The sequence below is a fragment of the Musca autumnalis genome, unplaced genomic scaffold (genome assembly GCF_047663935.1).
Source record: "Musca autumnalis isolate F117 unplaced genomic scaffold, ASM4766393v1 scaffold_3, whole genome shotgun sequence".
Taxonomy (NCBI): domain Eukaryota; kingdom Metazoa; phylum Arthropoda; class Insecta; order Diptera; family Muscidae; genus Musca; species Musca autumnalis.
The window spans coordinates 192,371,424-192,399,257 of NW_027411866.1; the positions used below are offsets into that span (position 1 = coordinate 192,371,424).

The window sequence follows — 27,834 nt, forward strand, 5'->3', positions numbered from 1 at the left end:
AAGTAAGAACGGCGTTAAGTTCGGCCGAGCCGAATTTTTTATACCCTCTACCACATATATCCCAACACATATATCAAAAAAAGCTCATATGGGGCGTTATCGTTGTTCTTTTCAAAACATGGACCAATATTTACAATTTCCCGAATTGAGCGAAATGCATAAAATTGGGCAATACAGGCCAGACCAAAACCTGGATATTCTGGATTTGGATAGTTAACGTACATACATCGGAAGCGCCGTTCTACGGAGGCTGTATAAAACGTTGACATGTACCGATAAATCTCTGGAGGAATGTTTTGTAACTCCAGCGAAGACTAAAGGGTCGATTATGGATGGCAACCCAACTCCAGTTGCGTTGCCGACAGTAAATTTAATAATAGAAAATTAAATTTCTGTGTTAACAGTCATACTTTTTTTACAATTAAACTAATAGAAGAAGGCTCAAACACTGATATTAAATGAATTTGACAAAAATTTCTGTCGTTCCACTTATTTTTATTGTGCGATTTTCACTTCTGGCAACGTAACTTCAGTTGAATTGCCATCCATAATCGACCCCTAAATACCAAATTTCAGTTATTTCGGTCGAATAATGTGGCTAAAACTGTTCCACTCCACCTTCGGGTGTTGTTCCACTTCACCTTCGGGTGTTATTCCACTAGTCACCACTATATAGGTTAGCGTAGCACTAGCACTAACTGAGACGACCCGAAAAACCGATCCGAATGCTGAATCACCAAGTGGCCGAACGTATGCAATACGATTCACGAGTGGCCGAGCATCTGCAATACGAACATGGAGTGGGCGAACAACCAATCCGAGCACCGAGTGGTCGCACAACTAATACGAACACTGAGTGACCGAACATCAACAACACAAATCATCTAGTTCCCGGTCAACTCCAAATCGTCTATTACCTAACCGAGTTTCCTGAACAGCGTATCATCCAGTTCCAGAGCGTAGATACGCATCAGAAAACCAAGTCATCAAGTTGCCGGTCATCTGCAAATCGTCTCCATCCGAAATAAGCGAACGAATTGTTGAGCACCGATTACCCCATCATCAGCCACTTCTCTCGCACGAAGCTTCCAACCTCAATACTCTATCCAAGTTCCCAATTCCCAGCGTCAGTTAACCGATTTACCTTTGTTTATTTGACCACATCCTATCGTATTTAAACATCAGCACGCAGAGAAAACAATTTTTTTAACTGGTGGTGGGCAAAATTTTATTTTGGCTGGCACCAAATCATTTTTGTGGAGCACATATTATTTTGAAGGCGATAATGTATATTGCCAATTTTGATTCTGTTCACCATATAAAACAACAACTAATCACAAAATCTTGATATATGGTAATATTTTCATAATTATCTGATGGGCAATCCAACCACAATCTGCTTAACTTTCTCATTTGACATTTGAAGTGTCAAAAACTAGGAACAGCTGTTCACTGCCAAAAGCAAATACATATTCTCTCATTAGTTGTTCTGTCGCTGAGTAAAAGGGTTGTAAATTTTGTTTAATTTTCATTTAAAAGAATGGTATAAAATTAGTAAAAACAGATTCCAAACAAAAAATTTAATAGTTCGAGTATTTTTTGACGGTATTAATGACAACAATTTATTTGTGAATGAAGATATGAAAATGTGTAGAAAGAAAAATTAAAAAGTGACAAAAAGATATCAGTACCTGAGTTGTGTTTCATTTTCTTTCACTTGTTAAATAAAAAGAATCTCCGAATGTTTCGTGCAAAGTTTGTGCATTATTTCATTTTGTAATTAATAATTAATAAAAATTGTATGCAAGTGATCGAAATAACAAGAAAAAGAATATATGTATAACATAAACATCTGTTGTTGTTTCGTAATGTTCTCCAACATAAACATGTCTTCGGTATAGGTATGGAACAAACGTAGAGACAACAGAGAGAACTGCATGTTGTTTTTTAATGTTATAAAGTATAAGTTTATTCTATATTATACTTATTTATTCTATTATATCAAAAGTGTTCTTAAATAAATAAAACTTTTATTTAAAATATCTATAGTTCCAATAAAAATACTACTTATTACAGCCAACCACAACATGTTTCGGCGGCTACCACATCATTTTAAAATATTTCAAAAATTGTATTATTAAAATATGATAGAGGTTACCATATATCTATAATATATATTTTTCTTTCAAAATATGGTGGGATGAATCATATTTTTTCTCTGCGTGAGTAGATTATAAATTAGCGTTACCTCAATAAATATCCGATTTAAACCCCAGGAAAGGGAGATTACTCGTCTTTTCATTCAGTAAGGGTCCTTATGGCGACCCTGAACACGACTGAACTTACCCTAGCCAACGACAAAACCCCGTTACACGTGCCGACAAAAATATGGATTTGGATTAAAGCTCAAATGGGTTGCGGAAGAGTTACCTGAAAAAAGTGGATCTTATTTTGGGATTCATTCCTTTCGATAGATATCGTTTCGAACTTAAACTAAGTTTAGACAAAATATTATGAGATCCAAAGTTTGGACCAAATCGGTTGCTGTGCTTATGAGATATCGCGGGTACAATGTTAGAGAATATTTTTGAATTTTAGTGGGGGAGGTACCGGAAGGAGTGGACCGATAAGTATCATCTTCGAACTTTTTCTAAGATTTGAATAAATATTACAATATGCAAAGTTTGGAACAACACAGTATATAGTTCAAAGTTGTCGCGCGAACTAGCCACTACATATGTTGACCGTACGGGTTTTTAAAGCTTTCGGGCCATTTTCTCAGGATGTATGGACTTGCCCCTTAACAATTTTGTACCGTCGTAATGGGGGCAGCGAATACAAGTTGTTGCAAAAAAATCAAAACAATTCGCGAGGAGGTCTTAAATTGCACTTTTGCGAAATTTTGTGTGGGAGGTACCCGAACTATTACGATGTGCAACCTATGGACCAAATCGGTTACTACCGTCGAGATCGTTTTAGCGAAAAGTTTTCAATTTTTGCGGGGAAGGAGTGGACTGATATGGCCCATCTTCGAACTTAAACTAAGTCTCGTATATCCTCGTTAGCTTAAAGACTGAGGGTATAAAAATAGTATTCCAAGCAGTTCATAGTTTCTTTGCTGTTACAGCCCACTGTAAACTACATGCACATGTGCTCGTATCTCCAAATTGTCATACATATGTTCGACAGTTGTAGTACAATTAACATTCAACATTGACATTTTATATTTTTCTATACAACGAATACATATGATATGTATGTGTGTGTGTGTAATAGTGGCAGTAGTATTTTTCCCGTTTCCGTTTCAGCGTTTAACGGCCACATAATAGAAACGCTTTTGCACTCGGTCGCTTGTTATCTTTGTTGTCGTAAAAGTTTGTGTGCAAAAAAAGGATGAGGGTGACGGAACTAAACGGGACAGAAGACAACTGGGGCATTTATGAAACCACATGAGTCCATTTAGTGAATTCCCATAGTTAAGAAACAAAAAAACGGGAAAAGATGAAGGGAATGTTTTGTGAACTACTATTTTACTATGTTTGGAATGAATGTGTTTCTTCTTTTTTCATTTTGTTCAGGCAATTAAAATTTTTATTTTGCCACACTTATTTTTTGTGGGTGATGGTGGGGTGGTAGTTTTTTTCTCTCTTTTTGGAACACAACAACTACTGTTTTATTGCATATTTTTTGTAACATTGTATCTTGTGTCCACATATGAACAAATTGTATGTTTGGTATTGGCCTAATTATCAGAGTTGCAATTTTCAAAGGATTCGGCCAAAATAATTTTCGAACAAATAATTTTTTAAAATTGGGCGGATTTTTGGTCATTGATTTTAATACTCTCTGCCTTGTGCTTACTGAAGTATTTATTGAATTTGGGCGCCACATACATACATATGTATGTATGTTAAGATCAAATACTTTTTAGAAAATTTGGAGCCGACCTAGCTATGTTCGTCCGTATGTTGTTGTGGCAACAATGCAAATATGTCCGTTTGTATATTTTATTCATTATCTGGTTCTGACTAGAACCTGGACTGGCTTTGTTCATAATGAATCAGGTGACAGGGGAGTGGGGTAAGCTGGGCAGTTAAGCAATTGCAGCGTGTCGTGTGATCCCAATCCACATGCAGGGCATGTGTTGGGTATCGTGCCATCAAGTTGGGCCTAATATGAATTTAGGCGGCTGCATCGTCCGGATCTTAACTGGGCTAAAACCACGTGTGTTTACCTTCGCAGCTGGCGTTCTTTTGCTGCGATAGATGGGGGCTGGTCTGAGCAACTGCATCAGTATGAATACTATTCCAGCCTTCCTGAGAGGCTCATTGTTCTAAAGGTGCTACTTTATACCTATACTTAAGAGAATGAAGATCTCCCCATACCGTGCTTGGGGAGCTTAGCCGCATTGCTTACCACATACGGGCCTATTGCTTGATAGGAGGTCAAAAAGTTTTCCTTGTCAGCAATTTTGCCACTTGGACTGGTTGATTTAAAAGTGGGGTTAGCTGGGCACGGCAGGGCATGTGTTGGGTGTCGTGCCATCAATTCGGACCCAATAAGAATTGAGACAACTGCCGTCCGGATCTTAGCTAAAACAATTCGTTGTTTCGTGGTCTCTGACTGTGGTATTTGCAACTGCTTCAGTATGAAGCAAACGGCCGTCTGATTTAGAGGTTCTCGTTTATAACTTTGGACCTCTTTCCAGATCATGCAGATATCTCCTGACGTGCCAGGGTTGGAAAAACCTGTCTACTATATCGTCTCAGGGATGCCCACGGCGGTTACACCGAAGCAGGTACTCCACCTACAACATATTTTTGTGTTGATGTACCGGTAAAATCTTCATCTCCCGATAAAGATGGACCACTGGTGTCATGGGAAAGCACCCTTTTAGAGTACACAGGGCTGCATTCTGGCAGATGTGAATATTCTGAACTGACGCCGCATAGCTTAACACAGACGGACCTACTGCCTGATAGGAGGCCGGCGACTTGAGAACCCTACCTTATTAGTTCTTAACTTGCCGCAATTTTCTGTGCCTTGCGTTGACGTCGTAATCAAGCTGTCAAACGTTACACCCAATATCTTGGGTAGTAATAATGTACCACAAACAGCGCAGGGGGGACAAAGGAGACTTCTCTCATACCAATGAGTGCACACCGATTCATATTTAGCTCAGTGATATGGAACCTAGAGTTTATCACCGAGTCCGAACGGCGTATCTTAAGACACCACATGTAGAGAAGTTTTACATGGCTGAAATACTCAGGAAATGTCGCCAACATTACTGAGGGGTATTTTGCCACCTGGAAATCGAACCGCAGACCTTCTGAGTGCAAGTGCGGGTGTGCATACTATTGCACAACGGTGGTCGTAATCAGGTAACTCTTAAACAATATGTGTAGGTGGAGTATCATTTCAGCCGTCCAGGTAGTGAATAGTGTGGCAATGGATTTAGTGGCGGATATTTCCATACTCCTTCGGTGGATGAACTGCACTAAGTCTGCTATGTAGGCATTTAACTTATCACATATGTCATCGACTCCAAGATCATACGATTATCCGCATACATTGAGATCTCTACCCCGTCCGGAGGGTGTGTGATTTCAGAAAGGTAGAGATTAAACAGTTCCGGAGATATCACCCCGCATTGGGAAACTCCTTGTTTCACTCTAAGGGATTTGGACTTCTTCTTTCGGAATTCTACAAAGGACTGACGTTCACACATATAGTTGATTATCCAACGTTTCAAACAATGCTAGAGAGAAGTCTTCTCTAACCCTCGAACAGCTCGACATGGTTGACTTTTCGATCGCATGTCATAACTGGTCTGGTACAGTCCCGGACTAATATGTGCGGATGTGGAATGTTATGCTATTGTTGTGCTGTGCATTGTCCGGAATCCATGCTGATGTTTGGCAACTGGGACACCGTTTCTCATCATGGGAAGGAGTAGTGCCTCTAGAATTATTGCTTCTGGCGACAAGAGGAGGATCGGCCTGTACGATTCACCTATGCTGGCACCTTATCTGGCTTCAGTGGCGGGACCACCCTACAAACTTTCGAGGCTTCTGCACTTGTTAAATACTCAACCTCGGGTTCATCCAGTTACTTAGGCATTGCCATTGAGATTCCGCTCGGGCCCAACTCTTTGGATGATTTCGCGTTTCGACTGACGTCTGCAATATAGTCCTTCGTAATATGTGGTGGTACCTCCTCGGCTGGGAGGGCTCTTATAAGACGTAGCACGCTCATCTTCGTCTTATCACTCTCGGTCGAATGACCTGCTCCGACTGATATGCGCGAATGTGGCATGTAATGATGCTGGGGTGCTGCGCATTTTCCGGAATCCATGCTGATGTTTGGCAACTGGGAAACTGTTTCCCATCATGGGGAGGAGTAGTGCCTTTAGAATCTTTGCTACAAGCGACAAGAGGGAGATCGGCCTGTACGATTCACCTGTGGTGGCAACTTTCCTGGCTTCAGTAGCAGGACCAGCCTACCAACTTTCCAGGCTTCTGTACAATATGGGTAGCTAACGATAGATTGAGGACACTGGTTAAAAACTCAACCTCGGGTTCATCCAGTTACTTGGGTATTACCATTGAGATTCCGTGTGGGTCCAATGCTTTGGATGATTTCGTGTTTCGACTGAATATGGGTAGCTAACGATAGATTGAGGACACTGGTTAAAAACTCAACCTCGGGTTCATCCAGTTGCTTAGGCATTACCATTGAAAATCCGTGTGGGTCCAACGCTTGGATGATTTCGCGTTTCGACTGAAGTCTGCAACATCGTCCATCGTAAATTGTGGTGATACCTTCTGGGTTGGGAGGGTTCTTATACGGCGTGCTCTCTTCGCCCTATCACCCTCGGGATGTTATATACACGCTCACCTTTTCGGAACAGTTACTGTCACGCCGTTCAAAGTAATAGCCGTTCCATCATCCTTTTATCCCGGATTCGAGAGTGATTTCAGGTGGTCTAGCCACTTTTTCTGCTTATGTTCTCCTACTTACCTATTGACTTCAAGGGTTCTCTAACTCTTGGGTCTTCAGGGTTCATACGACAAAGCCCATCAAGCCCATTGGCTAGTCCCATCGTTACAGATGGGAAATTTGGTCTGATTTTGGGTATTCGATGTATCGTAAAATTTTCTCAGCTATCAGAGGATCTGGGGGAATGAACAGCTCTATGAAGCGGCAGCTTTTCCATGGTTCAGAAAAGTACATCGGTCAGAGGTTACGAAGTCTGATGGTCTGCTTACGGATACGATGATAGGAAGAGGGTCTGAACCATCGGAGGGGTTGCCAGGACACGTCATTTATCAGATCATCTGTCTGGCTAGTGAGTTCGAAAATATTCGAAGGAAGTAAACGATCCAAACATTAAACATCGTAATATTTCTACTAAACTCAGATCAAATTCACAGATGGTAAGCCGCTCAAGTGTGGACGGGCATAGGCTGAGGATATTTAATTGCATTCATTAAAATTTCAGTCTCTTTGATAAAAACAACTTCAGAACTATGTTTTAAGTTGATGCACTTATTTTTCTTTTTTGGTCAATTTTTACCAAATTTTTGGTATAAAAATGAAATATAAAATGAAGAATCATGTCTACTCAACACAACATCATCCCCTCTCTCCTATGCTCTTCTCAAACATTTAACAAACATTGTATGGATGGTTGTATGCCATTGGCCATGCCACATTGAATTGCAAACGATTTTTGTTTCTTAATGCGGTTAATTGAAATTGAAATGGAAATTATGTCTTTACCAATGAAATGTGCAGTAATAGTTAGTACGAGTACATACTTTTATGCCCTTAGGATGGAAGAGCGTTGCTTCTATCTCTGTCCTGTGTACATTTTATTGTTCTATATTTAGCACTCGATTGTAGTTAGAATACACTTTCACATTTGTAATTTTAATACCACGCACAAAAGCATGGCCCAACAAATTTTAATTAATTGCCCACAATTAGTATTGACCATATGAGGTTTACTTATTACATTGTTTAGTTGAATAGTTGTTTTACAATTATGTTTAGCGGTTCATTATTGAAATTCAAAAAATTAATAGAAAGAAAAAATTTTGGGAGCCACATAAGCCGAATTACTCATTACAAAGTTATGTAAACAACTTACCTTCTGTATTACCAGTAAGCTGGAAAATAATGGGTTATTTCTTCAAAAAAAGTTCACATGTTTAAATTCAGCAGAGAGCAAAATAAAAATGTGGTGTGTTAAAATTGAATATAGATTAGCCTCAACTGTTAAGTTGATTTGTGAGTAGTTCCGACTACCAAAAAAATATCCAAAAATCAGTTCGAGCGAATATGTTTATCAGAATATTCCATATGACATACTCTCGTTGCTTACACCGATACAACAACCATTCGTGGAAAGAAACAAAAAACTAGATAGTTGCATGTCGAAAGTTCAATGAGCCGTATAACCCAATACAAGTCACTTATTGCATTACCAATAGTTGATAAGTAATGGGTTATTCTTTAACCAGCAAGACGATAAGTTCGGCAGGGCTGGACTTTTTATAGTGAGACCTCGACATTTTATATCCATTGGAAATCCGAAATACTAAGGAGGCGATACAGACAGTGCATCGTCTCAATTTGAACTTCTATATCTCAAAAACGGTAAAACCTTCGAAAATATCATTAAGGTCAGTCTTGTGGAGAATTTTCACAGCTACAACATATTCTTTAGGTTCATTTACATAGGACTCGCGGTTTCCAAGCAAAATCGTGAAAACCCAAAGAACCCCTAAAAATGTGAACTTAAATCACGATTTATTTGAAAATCCCTCCAGTGATTTTTTTTTGTTTCTTGATATTTCCCATCTATGAGCAGTGTAGTTTCAGAATCTGCAAAAACTTCCCAGGTGTAAGCACCTTCCATTTAAATTTGGTTAAGGCAAACCGTGTAGGTTCTATACTAAATCATGACCTATAGAGACAATTCTGTGTAGGAAAGTTTTATACAACTATCGAAAACTAAATGCCAAATTTAAGCCATTTCGCTTCGATAAAGTGGCAAAATGCCCTAAATCAGACGGTACCATTCAACCGTCTATATCAAAACGTGGACCTATGTCGATAATTCTCTATATGAATATTTCATACCCCTATTTATAACTACCCAGCAAACCAAATGTCTGATGTCCGACATGTCTGAACAATTTCGAGAAGGTCGTTCAGATTTCGTTCCGATTTCTAACCGATTTTTCCGGAGAGGAAATAGTTCAGATTTTGTACCGATTTCGTTCCGATTTCGGAACGAATGTCGGAAAGAAATTTCCTTTCCGAATTTCCCAAGGATTTTCTTCAGATTTCGTTACGAAATCGGACCGAAATCGATCCGATGTCGCTCCGACATTTCGTTCCGAAATTATGTCAACCACTTCATACAACTTTCGTTAAGATATCGTTACGATTTCGGATCAGATATCGGACGTATCGTCCGAATTTTGTTCCGATTTCGTTACGATGTCGGTACGATTGGTTTGCTGGGTAAATACCAAATTTCAGTTGAATAAAGTGTCCAAAACATTTAAAATACCGAAAACGTTATAATACCGAAAAATATCAAAATTTCTACCCGCTATGAGCATATCAACAAGATACGCGTAGTGGCCTTCAACTATATACATATGTAAAAGCTCTAAAAATTATTAACTTGGATTATAATTTAAAGAGTCAGGCGTTCCACGACAAATTATTTGCCAACCAGTTCTTTCTGAGCTTTGGCATTTCGTCCTAGGCAATGACCATATAGGTACAGCGCTTCCGGGCCAAATTGATAGCTCCACATTTTGCACCGTGAACGAAGACGATCTTATGAGGATAAGAGGAGATAGGCATCCGGTCTGATAAATTACGTATCCTGGCAGCCAGTCATTTTCCTTGGCTCAGACTACGTTCCTATCATCGTGTCCTTTAACATAGCACCCGACTTCATAACTTCTGAACGCCGTACTTTTCTGTACCATAAAAACAACTGACTGGCAAGGCCAAGAGAATTTACCAGAGAGCTTCCCATTTCTTCCGATCCTCGGGTAGCCATTCACTACATAACTGCTAGTCGAATACCTGAAATTATACCTGCAACAGACTAAAAGGCGAACATAAGCGGAAAAAATAGCTAGACGACCCGAAGAAGTGCAGAATTGGTACAGGATAAAGTAAATTATGGGTAACATTTAAATCACTTACGAATGTGGAAAAGGAGGACTTTACTTTCAACAGCATGCCAGTGACAGATCCGAAGAGGGGCACGCGTTATATAAACCGGCAGTTAATGAAACACCCCGAGAGTAAAGAGGGAGAAGAGGAGCGTGCTACGCCTTCTCAGTCGAGAGCGATATTGCAGATGTCATCCGAAACGGAAACCCGTAGTTGAGTATTTGATATGTGTTCATATTGTTCCAGAAGCCTGTAAAGTTAGCAAGGTGGTCCCGCTACTAGAGTCAGGCAATAATGTCAGCAGAGGAATTCCCTCCTGTCAGCAATAATGAAGATCATAAATGCACTACTCCTCCCCAAGATGAGAAACAGTTTCATAGTTGCCCAACATCCGCATCGGTCAATGACTGAACCACAACAGGCTATGCTACCGAACAGTCATGGTGGCTCTTAACCTGTCAAAGACCTTCGATACCGTCAACCATGCTAAGCTATTCAAGGACAGAGAGAAGACTCCTACAGCCGTATTTGAAATTCTTTCTAAAATTCCAAAGAGATTGTAACATTAGGGGGATGATTGTACGATATTGGCGTCGGGTCCTATCGTCAAAGCAATATGTATGTGATAGGTTAAATGTCTACATAGCTGTCTTAGTGCAGATCTTCCATCTGATGAATATGAAAATCCACACCGAAAAATCTACTGCCACAACGTTCACCACATGGACGGCTGAAATGAGGTTCCCTCCTAAACATATTCGTCGATGGTCGAAATCACGACACCGCTAATTATCACAAGATATTGGGTATTGTAACGTGGTTTTGTCGTCGGCTGGGGTAAGCTCAGTCGCGTCCAGGGTCTCCATAAGGACCCACTAAACCTTACGAAATGAGAAGACTATTATTCTCCCTTTCCTGGGGGCTAGATTGGGATTTATTTAATAAATACTAATTTACAATCTACTTGTCTTCAAATGCGATAAGAATGAATTCAATGGGTTTATATTTAGATTAATAGTTGGCGTTGGATTACACTGTGCGACACGAAAAAAATTAACCACATTCTGACACCGCAGCGTGAAAGAAGACGAAAAATAAGAAGACACGTGTCTCGGCGTTTTCCCCTGTTACTTCGAATTTCGCGGTTATGGGCCCCCAAAGACCTGAGGCCTTGATGTCAAAAAGGACCATTTTGTCAGGCTCATATCTTCTAAACCCCTAAGAATTTTGGTTTACTCGTGGAGGCAAAGTTGTAGCTCTCATCTTAAAGAATAATAATTGTGAAGACATAAAATCCATTCAACCTTATCTTCAAGGTCAAAATCGTTAAGGTCAAGTTTCCGTTATAATTTTTTCTCAGATTTTGGCCTACAGATATCAAACCGATCAAAATTGAATCAAACAACCAATTACAAAAATGTACCTTAGATCTCAATAAACAAATTTCTGGAACATATGAACATTATAGGAGCGGCCCTTTAAGCTCAAAATTCCATTAGTTTTACCCATTCTTTCCTGGTCAGGTCCGTAAATAAGAAACCTTTCAAATTTTCTAGAGTGTTGAACAGTTTGTTATTTCCAGACCTGAGCATTAACCATAATATAATTGTTAGTGAATTTTGAACATGAAGGACCGTTCCTAGATTGTTCATATGTTCTAGGAAGTTGTTAACTGACATCTTAGGTAAATTTTTGTAGTTCTTCTTATTCTTGAATTTTGCACGGTTCGGTATCTATGGACCAGAATCGGAGAAAAAAGTATAAAAATCGAATATTTTCTAAAATTTTTTGCTATTTTGACCTTTAAGAACAGTTTGTAGTGGGCTTTGATGTTCCACAAAGTTGTATACTGATATATTCGCTACATTATTGTGGTTGAATGTTTTCTTGAATTTTGAATGGTTTAACTTATATGGAGCAGAAACCGAAAAAAGAAAATAAAAATTGCATTTGTTTTGCTATTTTGACCTTTAAGAAGCATTTCTACAGGGTTCGTATGTTCTAGAAAGTTGTTTATTGAGATCTAAGGTACATTTTTGTAGTTGGTTATGTGATTCAATTTTGATCGGTTTGATATCTGTAGGCCAAAATCTGAGAAAAAATTATAACGGAAACTTGACCTTAACGATTTTGACCTTGAAGATATAGTTGAATGGATTTTATGTCTTCACAATTATTATTCTTTAAGTGAGAGCTACAACGTTGCCTCCGCGAGTAAACCAAAATTCTTAGCGGTTTAGAAGATATGAGCCTGACAAAATGGTCCTTTTTGACATCATGGCCTCAGGTCTTTGGGAGCCCATAACCGCGAAATTCGAAGTAACAGAGAAAAACGCCGAGACACGTGTCTTTTTATTTTCCGTCATCCATTACGCTGCGGTGTCAGAATATGGTTAATTTTCCATGACACAAAAAATTACACACACTGTTATGCAGCTGAGGATCTCGTGTTGAGTTACCGGCTTCTTCTACGAGGGAAACGGTGCTGTTTGTGTTTGGTGTTCGGCTGTAGATGATCGGGATGACGATGTATTCGGTGTTCGGCTGTAGATGATCGGGAAGACGATGAATTCGGTGTTCGGCTACAGATGATCGGGAAGACGATGAATTCGGTATTCGGCTACAGATGATAGGGAAGACGATGAATTCGGTGTTCGGCTACAGATAATCGGGCTGACGATGTGTTCGGTGTTCGGCTGTTGATCATCGGGAAGACTATGAATTCGGTGTTCGGCTACAGATGATCGGGAAGACGATGAATTTGGTGTTCGGCTATAGATGATCGGGAAGACGCTGAATTCGGTGTTCGGCTGCAGATGCTCGGGGACACGATGGGTTCGGTTGCTGATGCCTGGGGACACGACGGCTTCGGGTATTAGTCTAGTTAGTCTAATTTCTACCATGCGCTACTGGTTTCTAACTACGGAACAGTTGACCCGAAGGCCCTGTGGAACTGCTGAACCGAAAGCCCAGTGAACAGCTGACCCGAAGGCCCTGTGGAACTGCTGACCCGAAGGCCCAGTGGAACAGCTGACCCGAAGGCCCTGTGGAACAGCTGGCACGAATGCCCTGTGGAAGAGCTGGCATCAACCACCACAACTTAATGTGGTAGCGGCGGATTTAGTCTCTTGTTCCAACCCGTGTAGCAAACTCCCTGCAGTAGTAAGCTCTGACGACGGTCGTTGTAAAGTTACACCGGAATGCACTTATCCCTTGCATTACTTGTTATCTCCGAAGCGGAGCGGATGGGTAGTAATGATGTAGTGTATGTTGCATATTGGATGGCTGGTTCGTTATGGTAAAGGTAGTTGTTGTTGAATTATGTACGTGAACATTTTGTCACGTTACGGTATGACGTTCGATAGCAAGTAGGAAGAATATCCTTAAGTTGGTGGCCGGCAGCACTTGAAGTGCTGACAAAAAATCCTTGTTGACCTCTGATAAAACAATAGGCCGGTCTGTGGTAATTAATCAGTGTGGTATGCAGACTAGGGTTATGACTTTTTGACATTTTTCCTCAAAAATGATTTCCTGTAGCAGGGATGAATAAACTTTTGCCTATTAATCACTATGCTATTGTTTATTCCATTGAAATATAAAAAAAGTTCACGCACAAATCGATTTAAAAAATCTATTTTTTGAAAAAAATATATGAAACTAGCGGACCCGGCGAACTTCGTCTCGCTATTAAGGAATAAAATTTCATACAAAAACTCAATTTTCGATTTTTCCAATTTTCCGACTTTTCCAGAGCGATTTTCCAAAATTTTCTTCCGTAAAGACCTTCTCCTCGAAAATACGAATAACTGACAAAAAATTTACAGAAATCGGCCTAGCCGTTCTCATTTTATGAATTACTATACATTTTTTACACCATTTGTATATATATAGATATATAAGACAGATGAAAAAAGTTTTTTTTTTCAAAAAAATTTTTTTGTTGCACGAATGAATAAATATAAGCCTATTAATAACTATAATAAGGTGTATATCATTCAAATATTACAAAAGTCGCGAAAAAAGTCACTTTGAAAAAATTTTAAATTTTTTGTTTTTTGATAAAAAATTATATTTTTGAATAAAAGCGTTTACGACATTTTTACGATTCAAATTTTAAAATCATTTTGTGCGTGAGGTTTTTTCACCGAATCACCTTATAATTAAGATTTTATGTAATCTTATGGCAAAACTCATCACGCTATGACACAGGGATATGAGGTTGTAAAAAAGTCATAACCCTAATGCAGATGTTAGCGCCAAGCAGTGGAAGAATATTCAAACCTGTCCGGACTGTAACAGGGTGTCTCCTCATGACGCAAGTGAACAATCTTCATGATGCAACAACAATTTTACCAGTACATCAGCACAACAGGATGTTCCTTGAATGTTATCGCAGTGAGCATTGCTGTCACGATTTAGTGAACGGGCTTCCCCCACCCAGGCACGTCAAGAGAGATGTTCGTGATCGCGCAGGCAGTACCGAGATACATCGCTGCAGAAAAACGCAAGCTGCCAAGGCAATCAATCCGTATTGGGCCCGATTGATGCCACCTAACACATGCCCGGCATGTGGATTAGGACCATACGACAAGCTGTATTTGTTTAGCTGCCCAGCTAACCATACTCACCTGTCTCCTGATTCTTTTTGGACGCAATCAGTGACTTCCCCTAACAAGACTGTATTTTATAGTATTCATATTGATTATTAAACTCGTGTATAGGGGGTTCCTGAAGGAATAGACACAGTCCATATTGTAACTGGATCCAATTTTGAGATTCAATCCTTGCGATAGTTGCCAAGCATCAATTTTAGTTGGTTTTTAGAGCTTGTTGGTCTTTATGTGCATCGCGAAACACATTAAACATTTTATAACATTCTCATCAGGACCACCGTAGTGCAATATTACGCTTTCACACTGCATGCCGGTGTTTGATTCCCGGCCCAGACAACATCACATTGTCTTGCATTAGCCGTTCGGGATGGGCTATCACTACGTCCCTATCATTGAGCTAATATGAATCGGGGTACATTCATTGATATGAGGGAAATCTTCCTTCTCACTTCGGGGATGTTCCCACAATCAAGACCACAGGGACTGCCTTCGGTAAAATGTTCAAAACAATTCTCGAACTGCCCTTATACTTCAACTATACAAACTTTTCTGAAGGAGGTAGCGGAATGATTTGTTCGATATATTCCATTACGAACTTGATTTAAATTTAAGAGTAATATTACTATGTGCAAGGGTTGGAACAATGCCAGTCGTTGCTTTCAATAGTGCCCACCAGTAATTTTAATAGGGCGCATTTTAATCTGTTGAAGTTTTTGGAGCATTATGTCAGGAAGCCTGACTTGCACACGAGAAGCATAATATAGCCCTAAGCAGGACCACAACTAGTACCTTCGATAAAATTTCCAAAATGATCATCGAATAGCCCTTTAACTACACTAAAGCGAAATTTTTGAACACAGTCTCCTAGAAGCAAAAGCTTATCGTATGTCCAACATTACAAGCCAATCTTTTCAGGAATTTTGACTGCATGCCGGGTATTTGTGCGAGAGAAGGCAAATGTCATCCTCAAGTCTCCGAGTTGACGTGAAAGACTCCATGTTATGCCTCGGCTCCGAGAGCAGATTTCAGACAGTATTTTATACAGTACAATTATGAACATTTGGATGACTGACGACATCCATGCATTACTCCCGCGTTTTTGTGAGAGGGGTTGGCATATGTAACCGTCATGAAGAACTGAGAGTTCTGCATTTTTGACAGTCTGAATAAGAATCCTCCCGACTTTAAGAATATTGTTAATACGTTTAGTTTTCCAATCATATATATGTATATCTCAACTAAACACCCCTACCTTTTCCTTCCACAGCTCTCATCGATGGCGTTGATACTTCCAACATGAGTCGTGATCAATTGGAGGCCTTTGCTCTGCGCCTAAAAACCGAAATGGAACGTGAACGTGAGGAACGGAATTTCTTTCAAATGGAACGTGATAAGATACGTACATTTTGGGAAATTACACGTGGCCAGCTGGAGGATATCACAACAGAGTTAAGGCAAAAAGATCATGAGGTCGAAATGACACAACAGGCGGCGGACATTGAAGCCAAACAGATAATGCAACAAATGAAACATTTGCAATTTGAAAATCAAAATAAAATCAGTGAAGTACGGGCGGAGGCAATGACCCAGCTAAAAATGGCCCAGGAAGATCATGAAACGCAAGAAATGCAATTACTCAGTGATCTACGAGAGTTGAAACGTTTGCGTAGAGAAGATCAGGAGATGCATGAGTTGCAGATACAAGAACTCAAAATGAAGCATATCGAGGAGATAACGTAAGTATTTCAAAAGAAGAGGGCAGGGAGAATGTGGAACATTAGGGGAATACCAACGTTTTCTTTTCTTTTTTACAGAGAATTGCGCAACAAATTCGAAAAGGAAACCAAAGACTTGACCCTTTTGCATGAAGAGAAAATGCACGACTTGAAAAATGAAATCGAATTAATTTATCGCATGCAAATGTTTGAGGTGGAGGAACGTAAAAATCTGCAAATTCAAAAATTAATTGAAAACCACGATATGGCCTTCAATGACATGAAGAACTATTACAACGATATAACCCTGAACAATTTGGGTTTGATAAGTTCGTTGAAGGAGCAAATGGAAACCTTAAAGAAACAGGCAGAGAGAAGTGATCGCATGGCCAATGATATGGCTAATGAAAATCGCAAACTTAAAGAACCCTTGGAGCAGGCCCAACAAGAACTGGTGGTAATGAAACGAAAATTGGAATTCTATGATCGTGATAAGGCCCAATTGACTCGCTTAAAAACCCGCAATGCCCAAGTGGAAAAACAATTGAAAGCTTTAACATGGGAAACTGAAGCTTTGCTGCTGCGCAATGACACTCTCGTCAAAGAACGCGAAGAGCTAAAGGAGAAATTTGAAGATGTTGTCATTGAATTGCAACAGAAAACTGGTTTGAAAAATGTCCTGCTGGAACGTAAAATAGCCATTATGGAGAGAGAGGGAGAGAAGCAAGAAATTATGCTCAAAGAAACTTTGGATACTTGTGCTGCCGTTGTCAAATCTGTTGGCAAGGATATTGAATCGCCCATTGATCTGGAACGACGAGTGGAAAATGTTCTCGATGAAAAGAATAAATTGATTCAAGAATTACGCTACGAACTGGCCAGACTAACCAAGGCCCATGATGATCTTTTGGCCACATATGAATCGAAATTGCAGCAATATGGCATACCGAAAGAAGAGCTGGGTTTTGAACCCCTGCGTACCACCTCAAAATGGAGTTATTTACAGGGTCCAGCTGGTTTGGTTACAAAAAATCCTTAAATTTTCTAAAACAACAAAAACGATTTTAAACTAAATCTTTATAAATAAATTTAATTTAAACTTTTTGAGTTGCTTGCATTTTTATAAATATTTTTTTATGATTTATGACTTTAACACCGCTTGCAGTTTCTTTTCCTTCGTTTCATGTAAGTCTATTTAATTTCCATGTGTATGCATTTCCGCCTTTTTTGTCGTCTTTCATTGTCAAGAATTGGACTTTGTCCAAGAAAGACAAAAGACATTTGTGCTAATCCTTACAAAAGAACAAAAGGATGCCACCACATTCTATCTACCAGTCAGGCAACGAACTTGCATTTAAATCTGCTTTTGACATTAAACAAATGCTGAACTTGAAACATTAGTCATCCCACATACAAATTTCATATTTTTTAAAGAAGATTTTAAGCGAAAACATTTGTTGCGAAAAAAATACGACATTTTAAGTGATATTTAAGAGAAAAATGATATGATTCTTGAATTGAAGTTCAACACTTTGTCGCTTTAATACAAACCAAATTTAATGGCAAAAGGCAATTAATTCGGAACATCCAAAAATCCAAAAAGACTCGATATTTTTATCGGCAAGTTCATACCTCCAAACAAGGTCACAGCATACTGAGAACCTCCTAAATAACGGGTGTTTTTTTTAAGCCCGATAGAACTTGAAATTGTAAAAACTAACACAAAAAATTAAATTGTAATCAAATTTTTTTTTATTCGGAAGATCAATGCGTGATATTAACATTTGAAAATGATTTCGGGCATATGGGCACCGCGGCTGTTCTTGACGAAGTGCATTCTGGACGTCCAATTTTTGGCCACTTTTTCGAACAATGCTGGAGGCCAGTTGCTGGTTTATCAGCATAAACCAGTGACTTCACGTAGCCCCACAGGAAATAATGGAGAGGTGTCAAATCGCACGACCTTGGAGGCCAATTGACAGGTCAACTTCTCGAAATCAACTTATCGCCAAATTTTGATTTCAATAAGTCGATGGTTGCGTTCGCCGTATGGCACGTAGCGCCATCCTGTTGAAACCACATCTCCTCCGGATCAATGTCATCCATATTTTCAAACAAAAAATCATTGATCATGGTGCGGTAACGATCTCCATTGACCGTAACGCGAGCTCCGGCCTCATTTTTGAAGAAATAAGGTCCGATGATGCCACCAGCGTGAAAACCGCACCATACGGTGCATTTTTCTGGATGTAATGGAGTCTGTAGGGTCTCTTGTGGATTGGTCTCACTCAACAGTTCGAAGAATGGCTTGTTCAGATGGACGATTATGTACGCCATACAAATGACGAAGTCGTCTATAAGTTGCTCGAATCGACGACTGATTTTCAATGTAAATTTGGATAATTTCGTAGCATTGTTCAAGCGTGAGTCTATTCATGATGATTTGTCAGAGTATACTGAAACAAATAAAAAAAGTTTCATCAAAATTTAATTTTTTGTGTTACTTTTTACAATTTAAAGTTCTATCTAGCTGAAAAAAACCTCCTGTACATAATTCTTGGACAAGAGGATGTCGGTTGTATATCCAGTATTCGATCTGTCCATAGATGTTACAATACACACTGGCAGAGGGTATGTATCTGTCGGCACAGCCGATTGCTACTTTATTACTTGCTATATCCATTTTAGCCAAAAGTCTAAGGGGTAGAAAACAAAAATCCTTCTAATGCTGAAAACTCCCTTACTTACTTATGTGCCGATTCCGTATTGCGACGCTAGTCATGTCGCGTCGTCAATCGTCTAAGCGAAAGCGAAAGCCTGCTTGTTGATGTAAGGGTCCACTCTTGTAACCTTGGACCTCACTTTCTAGATCATGAAGATCCTTCCTGACATCCCTGTGTAGCGGGGTCCTATCAGAATTAGAATCACTCTAACTGTAAAACCCGAATAAGTACTGCAATGAAAGCATGACATTGTGTTGCTGTACTGGAAGAATATTTGTCTCCTCGTGTTGCAGTTCTCAGGGCGGCATTCCATCGCGTTGCACTTATACGAGGGCGTTTCGGAAACTTCTTAGCCTATCAATGAAAGAGAATAGTTAGTTTTTTTCATAAATATTTTTATTTTTCAATATAATCTCCGGCCTCATTTTTGAAGAAATAAGGTCCGATGATGCCACCAGCGTGAAAACCGCACCATACGGTGCATTTTTCTGGATGTAATGGAGTCTGTAGGGTCTCTTGTGGATTGGTCTCACTCAACAGTTCGAAGAATGGCTTGTTCAGATGGACGATTATGTACGCCATACAAATGACGAAGTCGTCTATAAGTTGCTCGAATCGACGACTGATTTTCAATGTAAATTTGGATAATTTCGTAGCATTGTTCAAGCGTGAGTCTATTCATGATGATTTGTCAGAGTATACTGAAACAAATAAAAAAAGTTTCATCAAAATTTAATTTTTTGTGTTACTTTTTACAATTTAAAGTTCTATCTAGCTGAAAAAAACCTCCTGTACATAATTCTTGGACAAGAGGATGTCGGTTGTATATCCAGTATTCGATCTGTCCATAGATGTTACAATACACACTGGCAGAGGGTATGTATCTGTCGGCACAGCCGATTGCTACTTTATTACTTGCTATATCCATTTTAGCCAAAAGTCTAAGGGGTAGAAAACAAAAATCCTTCTAATGCTGAAAACTCCCTTACTTACTTATGTGCCGATTCCGTATTGCGACGCTAGTCATGTCGCGTCGTCAATCGTCTAAGCGAAAGCGAAAGCCTGCTTGTTGATGTAAGGGTCCACTCTTGTAACCTTGGACCTCACTTTCTAGATCATGAAGATCCTTCCTGACATCCCTGTGTAGCGGGGTCCTATCAGAATTAGAATCACTCTAACTGTAAAACCCGAATAAGTACTGCAATGAAAGCATGACATTGTGTTGCTGTACTGGAAGAATATTTGTCTCCTCGTGTTGCAGTTCTCAGGGCGGCATTCCATCGCGTTGCACTTATACGAGGGCGTTTCGGAAACTTCTTAGCCTATCAATGAAAGAGAATAGTTAGTTTTTTTCATAAATATTTTTATTTTTCAATATAATCTCCTAAAACTTCAATACACTTTTTTTCATTACAGAACATTTGTTCTATAGGCCGAACTAAGAAGAGATCTCCATTCCTCTCTATTTGTTGCTTTGCAAATCTGGAATACCGCGCCTTTTCATTTCATCATCCACTTGTTTGCGCCATCTATTCCTTGGCCTGCGTGCACCGCCATGTGGCATGTATTCATACGCCTTTTTAGCGGGTTCATCATCGCTCATTCTTATGATATGGCCTAGCCAACGCAATCGCTGCATCTCGATACGTTTAACTATACTGATGTCGTTGTATAGCAGATACAGCTCGTGGTTCATGCGACGTCGATTTTCACCGTCAACGCAGATTGGTCCGTAGATCTTTCGAAGAATTTTTCTCTCAAACACACCAAGCACTGCCATGTCTGCTTGCGCAAGTACCCAGGCTTCGGAGCCATACATCAGCACGGGTAGTATCAGTGTTTTGTAGAGCGTTATTTTTGTTTGACGAGATGTGGCTATATATATATATATATAGGTACAGTACTGTGTTGAAAAAGGGTCCGCAAACCCTTCGAAGCATATATATATGGGACACTTTTTCAATGGCAGCAATAGTTGGGGATCTCTGTACATACAGACGACTGAAAAGAGATCCAACCAATAACTTACAAAACAAAAACAATGCAATAGTGGAGAAATTATACCACCTTAACATCATCAGCGAGACGGAAAAACTCAAACTCATCAATAAAACTTCAATGCCACCAAAGCTTTATGGGTTGCCCAAAATCCATAAGGAGGGTAATCCTCTCAGACCAATTTGTTCTACGATCAATTCACCTGCAATCGGCCTCTGCAAGTATGCAGTAAATATACTAAAACAAATGACTAAAGATTCAATTTATAATATTAAGGACGCTAAGGAATTTAAGGAAAAGATCAGGAACATACATATCGATTCGGACGAAATATTAATCTCCTTTGATGTGGTATCACTTTTCCCCAGTATTCCAGTCAATCTAGCGCTGAATACTATAGAAGACAAATGGGACAATATCAAAACATACACATCAATACCTAAAGAGCTTTTTATGGATATATTGACGCTTTGTATAAAGGATACAAGATATTTCATTTTTGACAACAAATTTTACAAACAAAATAAAGGTATGCCCATGGGTTCGCCTGCATCCCCAGTGATGGCAGATATTATAATGGAGAAACTTTTAGACTCAACAATAGAGAAAATGCAAACAAAACCGAAAATTCTTACGAAATATGTCGATGATTTATTTGCAGTCATCAAGAAAGACGACATCAATGAAACATTAAAGATTCTAAATGCATACAACCCACAAATTAAATTTACAATGGAGATGGAAAATGACAACAGACTACCGTATTTAGACTCAGTCGTTATAAGAGATGGATGTAAACTAAAATTGGACTGGTACCAGAAACCCAAGGCTTCTGGGAGACTCATAAACTACACATCCAAACACCCAAGAAAAACCATAATAAATACGGCTTCTAACTTTATTAGAAGGGTGTTAGAAATAAGTGATACGGAATATCACAAGAAAAACATTGACAAAATTAAAGAAATTCTTAGCAATAACAGTTTTCCCAATGAGACTATACACAACCTTATAAATCGTGCAGCCAAAACTAATCACACAAAAACGAGGGAGATGAACGAAAAGATTTACAAACCAATGACATACATTCGAGGTTTCTCTGAACGAGTCAAACACTCAAAAATCTATGACGACACCACATATGAACTGGCGTTTAAATCAAATAATACTCTGAATAATTTATTTAGCAAACTTAAAAACAAAATAAACAGCGAAGACAAATCCAACGTAGTTTATCGCATTAATTGTAAGGGTGACAAGTCCAACATATGCCAGAAGGTATATGTTGGCACTACTAAAACCAAGTTGAAGACCAGAACATCATCACACAAATCAGATCTAAAAGCTCGAAACAAACCAATAGAACAAAAAACAGCGCTTGCAGCGCACTGCACCCTCACAGGACACGTCCCTGATTTTGATGACGTAAAAATTTTAGCTCAAGAGAACAATTACCATAAACGCTTCACTCTTGAGATGTTGCACATAATCAACACACCCACTAACAAACGATTAAATTATAAAACGGACACCGACAATTGCGCTCAGATCTATAGACATTTGGTAAACAAATACAGACATGAAAAACCTTTAGTTAAAGATAGTACTTTGGACTGTAAACAGCCATTACTCTTCCTTTAAGTAAGTTTTAAGTACACCTCACTTTTGTAAAACATTCACAAATTGTAATAATTGTAGTTCCCTGAAGATGATTGGAGAATCCAATCGAAATATTGGAAACAAATAAAGCTTGGGAAAAATTAAACATCAAGTCTTTTACTTAAAAAGCCTATAGCCTAACAATACAACAACAGAAGTAAATATTTAATGACAGCACGCATTTCTAATTTTTCCATTGTGAAAAGATTGTGTTCATAACAGAGATGGAAGTTTCCAAAACACTTAACTTTTTTCTGTTTATACCGCGCTTTTTGTGCTAGGCTAAGAAGTTTCCGAACTGCCCTCGTATTCGTGGTCAACAAGGTGTCTTTATTTGCACCCCAAGTACTGCCGGCTAGGGACATGAGTACCTTGTTCCTACGTGTTGTCGGAATTCTGCTACCATCGACCACGATATTCAACTCTCTTGTATACTGCGCCGTCCATGTGGTGAACAGAGTGGCCGTAGATTTAGTGGCGTATATCTGCTCGTTCCTCGCGTGGAAAAAGGTGGTAAGATCGGTTAAATAGGAGTTCAGTCTCACACAGATGTCATCAGGGGGTTACTCTGTATTGCGATGCTTTTGCACAGTATCACTACAGCATTACACACCATATCGACACATATTAGTCGTAGACTGAACCAGAACAAGCCGTGTGACCGTTCATTCACCGGAGGACCACCTTCGTGAATAGACGAATTTAAACATGTTGCCTATTAGGGCGAAGATTATTTTTTTTAATATTAATTTTTTAATTAATTTCTCGTGGAATCGACCTTAATGACCGTTTATTTTTCCAAGTGAAAAAGGAGAGCCAATGATTCAAACCCACGCAACCACCACTGTGACATGCATATTTCGCATATTTCGGCATTTATGCTAACGAAGGTATATACACTTTCATACGGGCAAAATGTGCCTCATCGAAATAATGGTTTTAGACCACAATTATGTTTAGACGAAATGTGTTTCAGACAATTTGGAGTCGATTGAGCAATGTCCGTTCGTCTGTCTATCTGGCTGGAGCGCACGATAACTCCCGAACGGATCAACCGATTCGGTCCAAAATTTGGCTTTCATAATATTTTGTCCAAACTTACATAGTTTAAGTTCGAAGATGGGTTATATCGGTCCACTCCTTCAGGTACCTCCCCCACAAAGTTTGCAAAATGTTCAGAAAATTTGTACGTACTCTTGAAGGAAGCAACCGATTTGGTCCAACTCGTGAAATGTCTACCAGACTTAGATGAGGTTCCAATATGGACTCAATCGGTCCACTCCTTCGGGTACCTCCCACAAGCCATATCGGTCCACTCCTTCAGGTACCTCCCCCACAAAATTTGCAAAATATTTGGAACGGTAACTTTTAAAGGGAGTGCCAAAATTGGTCCATACTTTACACATCCTAATATATCTACCAGATATAGATCAGGTTCAAATATGGACTATATTTGTCCACTTCATCCAGTACCTCCCAAACAAAATTTCTGATAAGTTAACTTTAAGACCTGCTACCGAATCACCTTGAATTTTTGTTGAAGCAACTTGCATTCGCTTCCTCAATTACGAAGATAAAAGTTTTTTCAGGGGCGAATCCACACTTCTTGAGCAAACAGCCCGAAGGGTGTAAAAAACCCCCTATGGCGCACGACATGTAGTGGCTGGAGATCCACTTCCATAATGGTCATACGTTTTTTGGGAAAAATTGTTTCAATATACACAGGCTGAGGGTATATCTTTGTCGGCCAAGCCGACTGATACTTTTTTACTTGTTAACAACAACATTGCCCATTAAGTTGTGCTTTCATGACAAACGCTTAGCGCTGCCTTTGAAATGGGCAAATGCCCATTGTTGTTGTAAAAAATTGCATTTGAAAGAAGAAAAGTTCGATGACAGAGAAGCCGCTCTACAGCCGATATGTCTGAAGAGCCAAAGGCGAAACATCCATGTCACATAGTGGGGGTTCTGTGGGTTCGAGTCTTCGGCTTTCCTTTTTCACTTGCAAAAATAAGCCGTCATTAAGCTCGATTCTAACGAGAAATTAATTAAAAAATTAAGATGAATATTTCAGCACGATACCCCACGCATGAGACAACATTAACTGATATCTCAGTTGTCTTGGTAACTAATTGGCAAGTTGAGGGCGGTGAAGTTTAGGGTGACAAGTTGAGGACGGTGAAGTTGAGGGATATAACAACATCATTTCGCTGAAGTACATGGCTGTCTAAAGATTGTTTTTTATTTTTTGCCGCAATATTATGGTTCGGGCGGATATCTCAAAACATCCTACCAATAATCCACTAACTCTAAAATGTTGTTGGGCGCGATCAATAAGAAGGGTATGGGTCATTTATTCCCATTGCGATTTAATTCAGATCAAATTTACAACTGCAACTTCAGGCTTATTGACGTAATGGTCCAATAGCCAGTATTCGATCTATCCATAGACACGGCGTGCCTTAACCAAATTTAAATGGAAGGTGCTTACACCTGGGAAGTTTTTGCAGATTCTGAAACTACAATGTTCATAGATGAGAAATATTAAGAAACAAAAAAAATTGCCGGAGGGATTTTTAAATAAATCGCGATTTAAATTCACATTTTTAGGGGTTCTTTAGTGGGCCGATTCCGTACAGCGAGGCGAGTCGTGTCGCGTTGCTAACTGCAATTTTTCGATTCCGTATGGCAATATCGCCTGACGTCGTCAAATTTTGTCGCCGAAATGTTCATTTTCCGGCGACAACAAATTAGCTGTCGCCGTACATTTTTACTAACAAATAAAAATAAAATAAAAAAAAATAAAAATAACTTGTTATCGACGATTATTTTCTATCGCTGTACGTAGTGCATTTTTTAAATTTTGTCACAGAGACGATAGACGACGCGACATGACTCGCCTCGCTGTACGGAATCGGCCCATAGGTTTTCACGATTTTGCTTGGAAACCGTGAGTCCTATGTAAATGGGCCTAAAGAAAATGTTGTAGCTCTCCACAAGATTGTCCTTTATGATATTTTCGTAGGTTTTACCGTTTTTGAGATATAGAAGTTCAAATTGAATCGCGATTTATTTGAAAATCCCTCCGGCAATTTTTTTTTTTTGTTTCTAGGTATTTCTCATCTCTGAGCATTGTAGTTTCAGAATCTGCAAAAACTTCCCAGGTGTAAGCACCTTCCATTTAAAAGTAGTTAATGCGCACCGTGTAGATGTTTCAGTACACACTGAGAGACGGTATATCTCTGTCGGTCTGTCGGCACAGCCGATTGTTACTTGTTATATTCACTTTAGCCATAATAGTCCGGTCAAAATAGACATTAAAATAGCAAAAATTCCCAAAGAGCTGAATTTTGGTGGAGAGCTAGGGTTTGCCATTATAATTTTTTTCCTAGAAGGAACCATTCTTGAGATATAGCTGTTCAAAAAAACACATGATTTTTATGCACTTATAAGGGAAATAAGCGAAGTAACCGGGTCTGTCCCCCAAAATAATATATATATTTTCTTGAAGAGCGAAATTATAGCTATCTTCTAAAAAAATTCCAACAAAATCGGAGCGTGTTTAGTAGAGTTATTCAATGTTAGAGTCATTTTATGCAAAAATAGCCCATTTAACCCACATGTATAATCGAAAGCCCAACGGGAACGACACCAACGAAAACTCTCCGATTTTTTTCAAGTTTTGTCCGAAGGTAGGGATTGTTGCGCTGATTACGGAAATGTATAATTTTCAACGGTTCGGATCCGGTTCGCCGGTTATTCGACCAGAAAGGCCAAATTTAAAAATCGGGTTAGACCCGGTCCCCCAAAATAATATATATATTTTCTTGAAGAGCGAAATTATAGCTATCTTCTAAAAAAATTCCAACAAAATCGGAGCGTGTTTAGTAGAGTTATTCAATGTTAGAGTCATTTTATGCAAAAATAGCCCATTTAACCCACATGTATAATCGAAAGCCCAACGGGAACGACACCAACGAAAACTCTCCGATTTTTTTCAAGTTTTGTCCGAAGGTAGGGATTGTTGCGCTGATTACGGAAATGTATAATTTTCAACGGTGCGGATCCGGTTCGCCGGTTATTCGACCAGAAAGGCCAAATTTAAAAATCGGGTTAGACCCGGTTCTACTGAACCGATTATCGTTTGAAAGCTTACGGAAGTATCTAACACATAGTGTCGTTACTTTAACCGGTTCGCCTTACAATGTACTTACGCGGATAATTTTTTATTTGACCTTTAGATCGCGATATCTAGAAAATGGTAAGTCTTTTTTAAGAATCATAAAGACCACTCTTGTAGACAATTATTGAATCTACAACTTTTACTTTAGCCGGGTTTTGCTAAGTCTTACCGTTTTTGAGAAAAAATAAAAAAACTGAATAATGCCTCCAAAAATGACCTTTGACCCCGAATAACTTGTTTTGCACACATGGGATCGATGGGGACTTTTAGGACATTGCTTCTAATGGCCAACCCTAGCTCTCCACCAAAATTCAGCTTTGTGGGAATTTTTGCTATTTCCCCCTTATACGCATGTCTATTTTGACCGGACTATAAGGCTAAGGGGTATAGTACGGAACGGTATGCAGCGCATTATTTGTTTAAGGAAAAGTCAACATTTAACAACTTATTGGTGTACGTGAACCGAACGCTTTTATGCAAAAAATGTGCAAAATTCATGAAAATTGGTCTGGAACACAAATAATACGGCCATACTATCCACGTTAAATAGGCTTTAAAACATTTTTAAAAATCGTGCAAAAACACTTCGTTTTACTGAAATACAGTAGAATCGCGATAATTCGTACTTCGATAAATCGAAAATCTCGATAATTCGTATAACCTTGTCGGTCACTTGAATCCATTTCCTCGCTAAATCGAAAACCTCGATAATAAAATGTCCGGTCCCTTGGATT

General features: G+C 39.1%; 1 protein-coding gene across 1 annotated transcript in view; it reads left to right on the forward strand.

Moving 5' to 3' along the window:
* Gas8 (Growth arrest specific protein 8) overlaps window positions 1-17,644 on the forward strand; it is a 57,467-nt gene extending 39,823 nt beyond the window's left edge. The window contains exons 3-4 of the mRNA XM_073972528.1: window positions 16,090-16,558; window positions 16,637-17,644. Of these exons, the coding sequence (XP_073828629.1) occupies window positions 16,090-16,558; window positions 16,637-17,576 (1,409 nt within the window). The 3' untranslated portion in view covers window positions 17,577-17,644. The remainder of the gene's footprint in view (window positions 1-16,089; window positions 16,559-16,636) is intronic.
* Window positions 17,645-27,834: the final 10,190 nt, after the last annotated feature.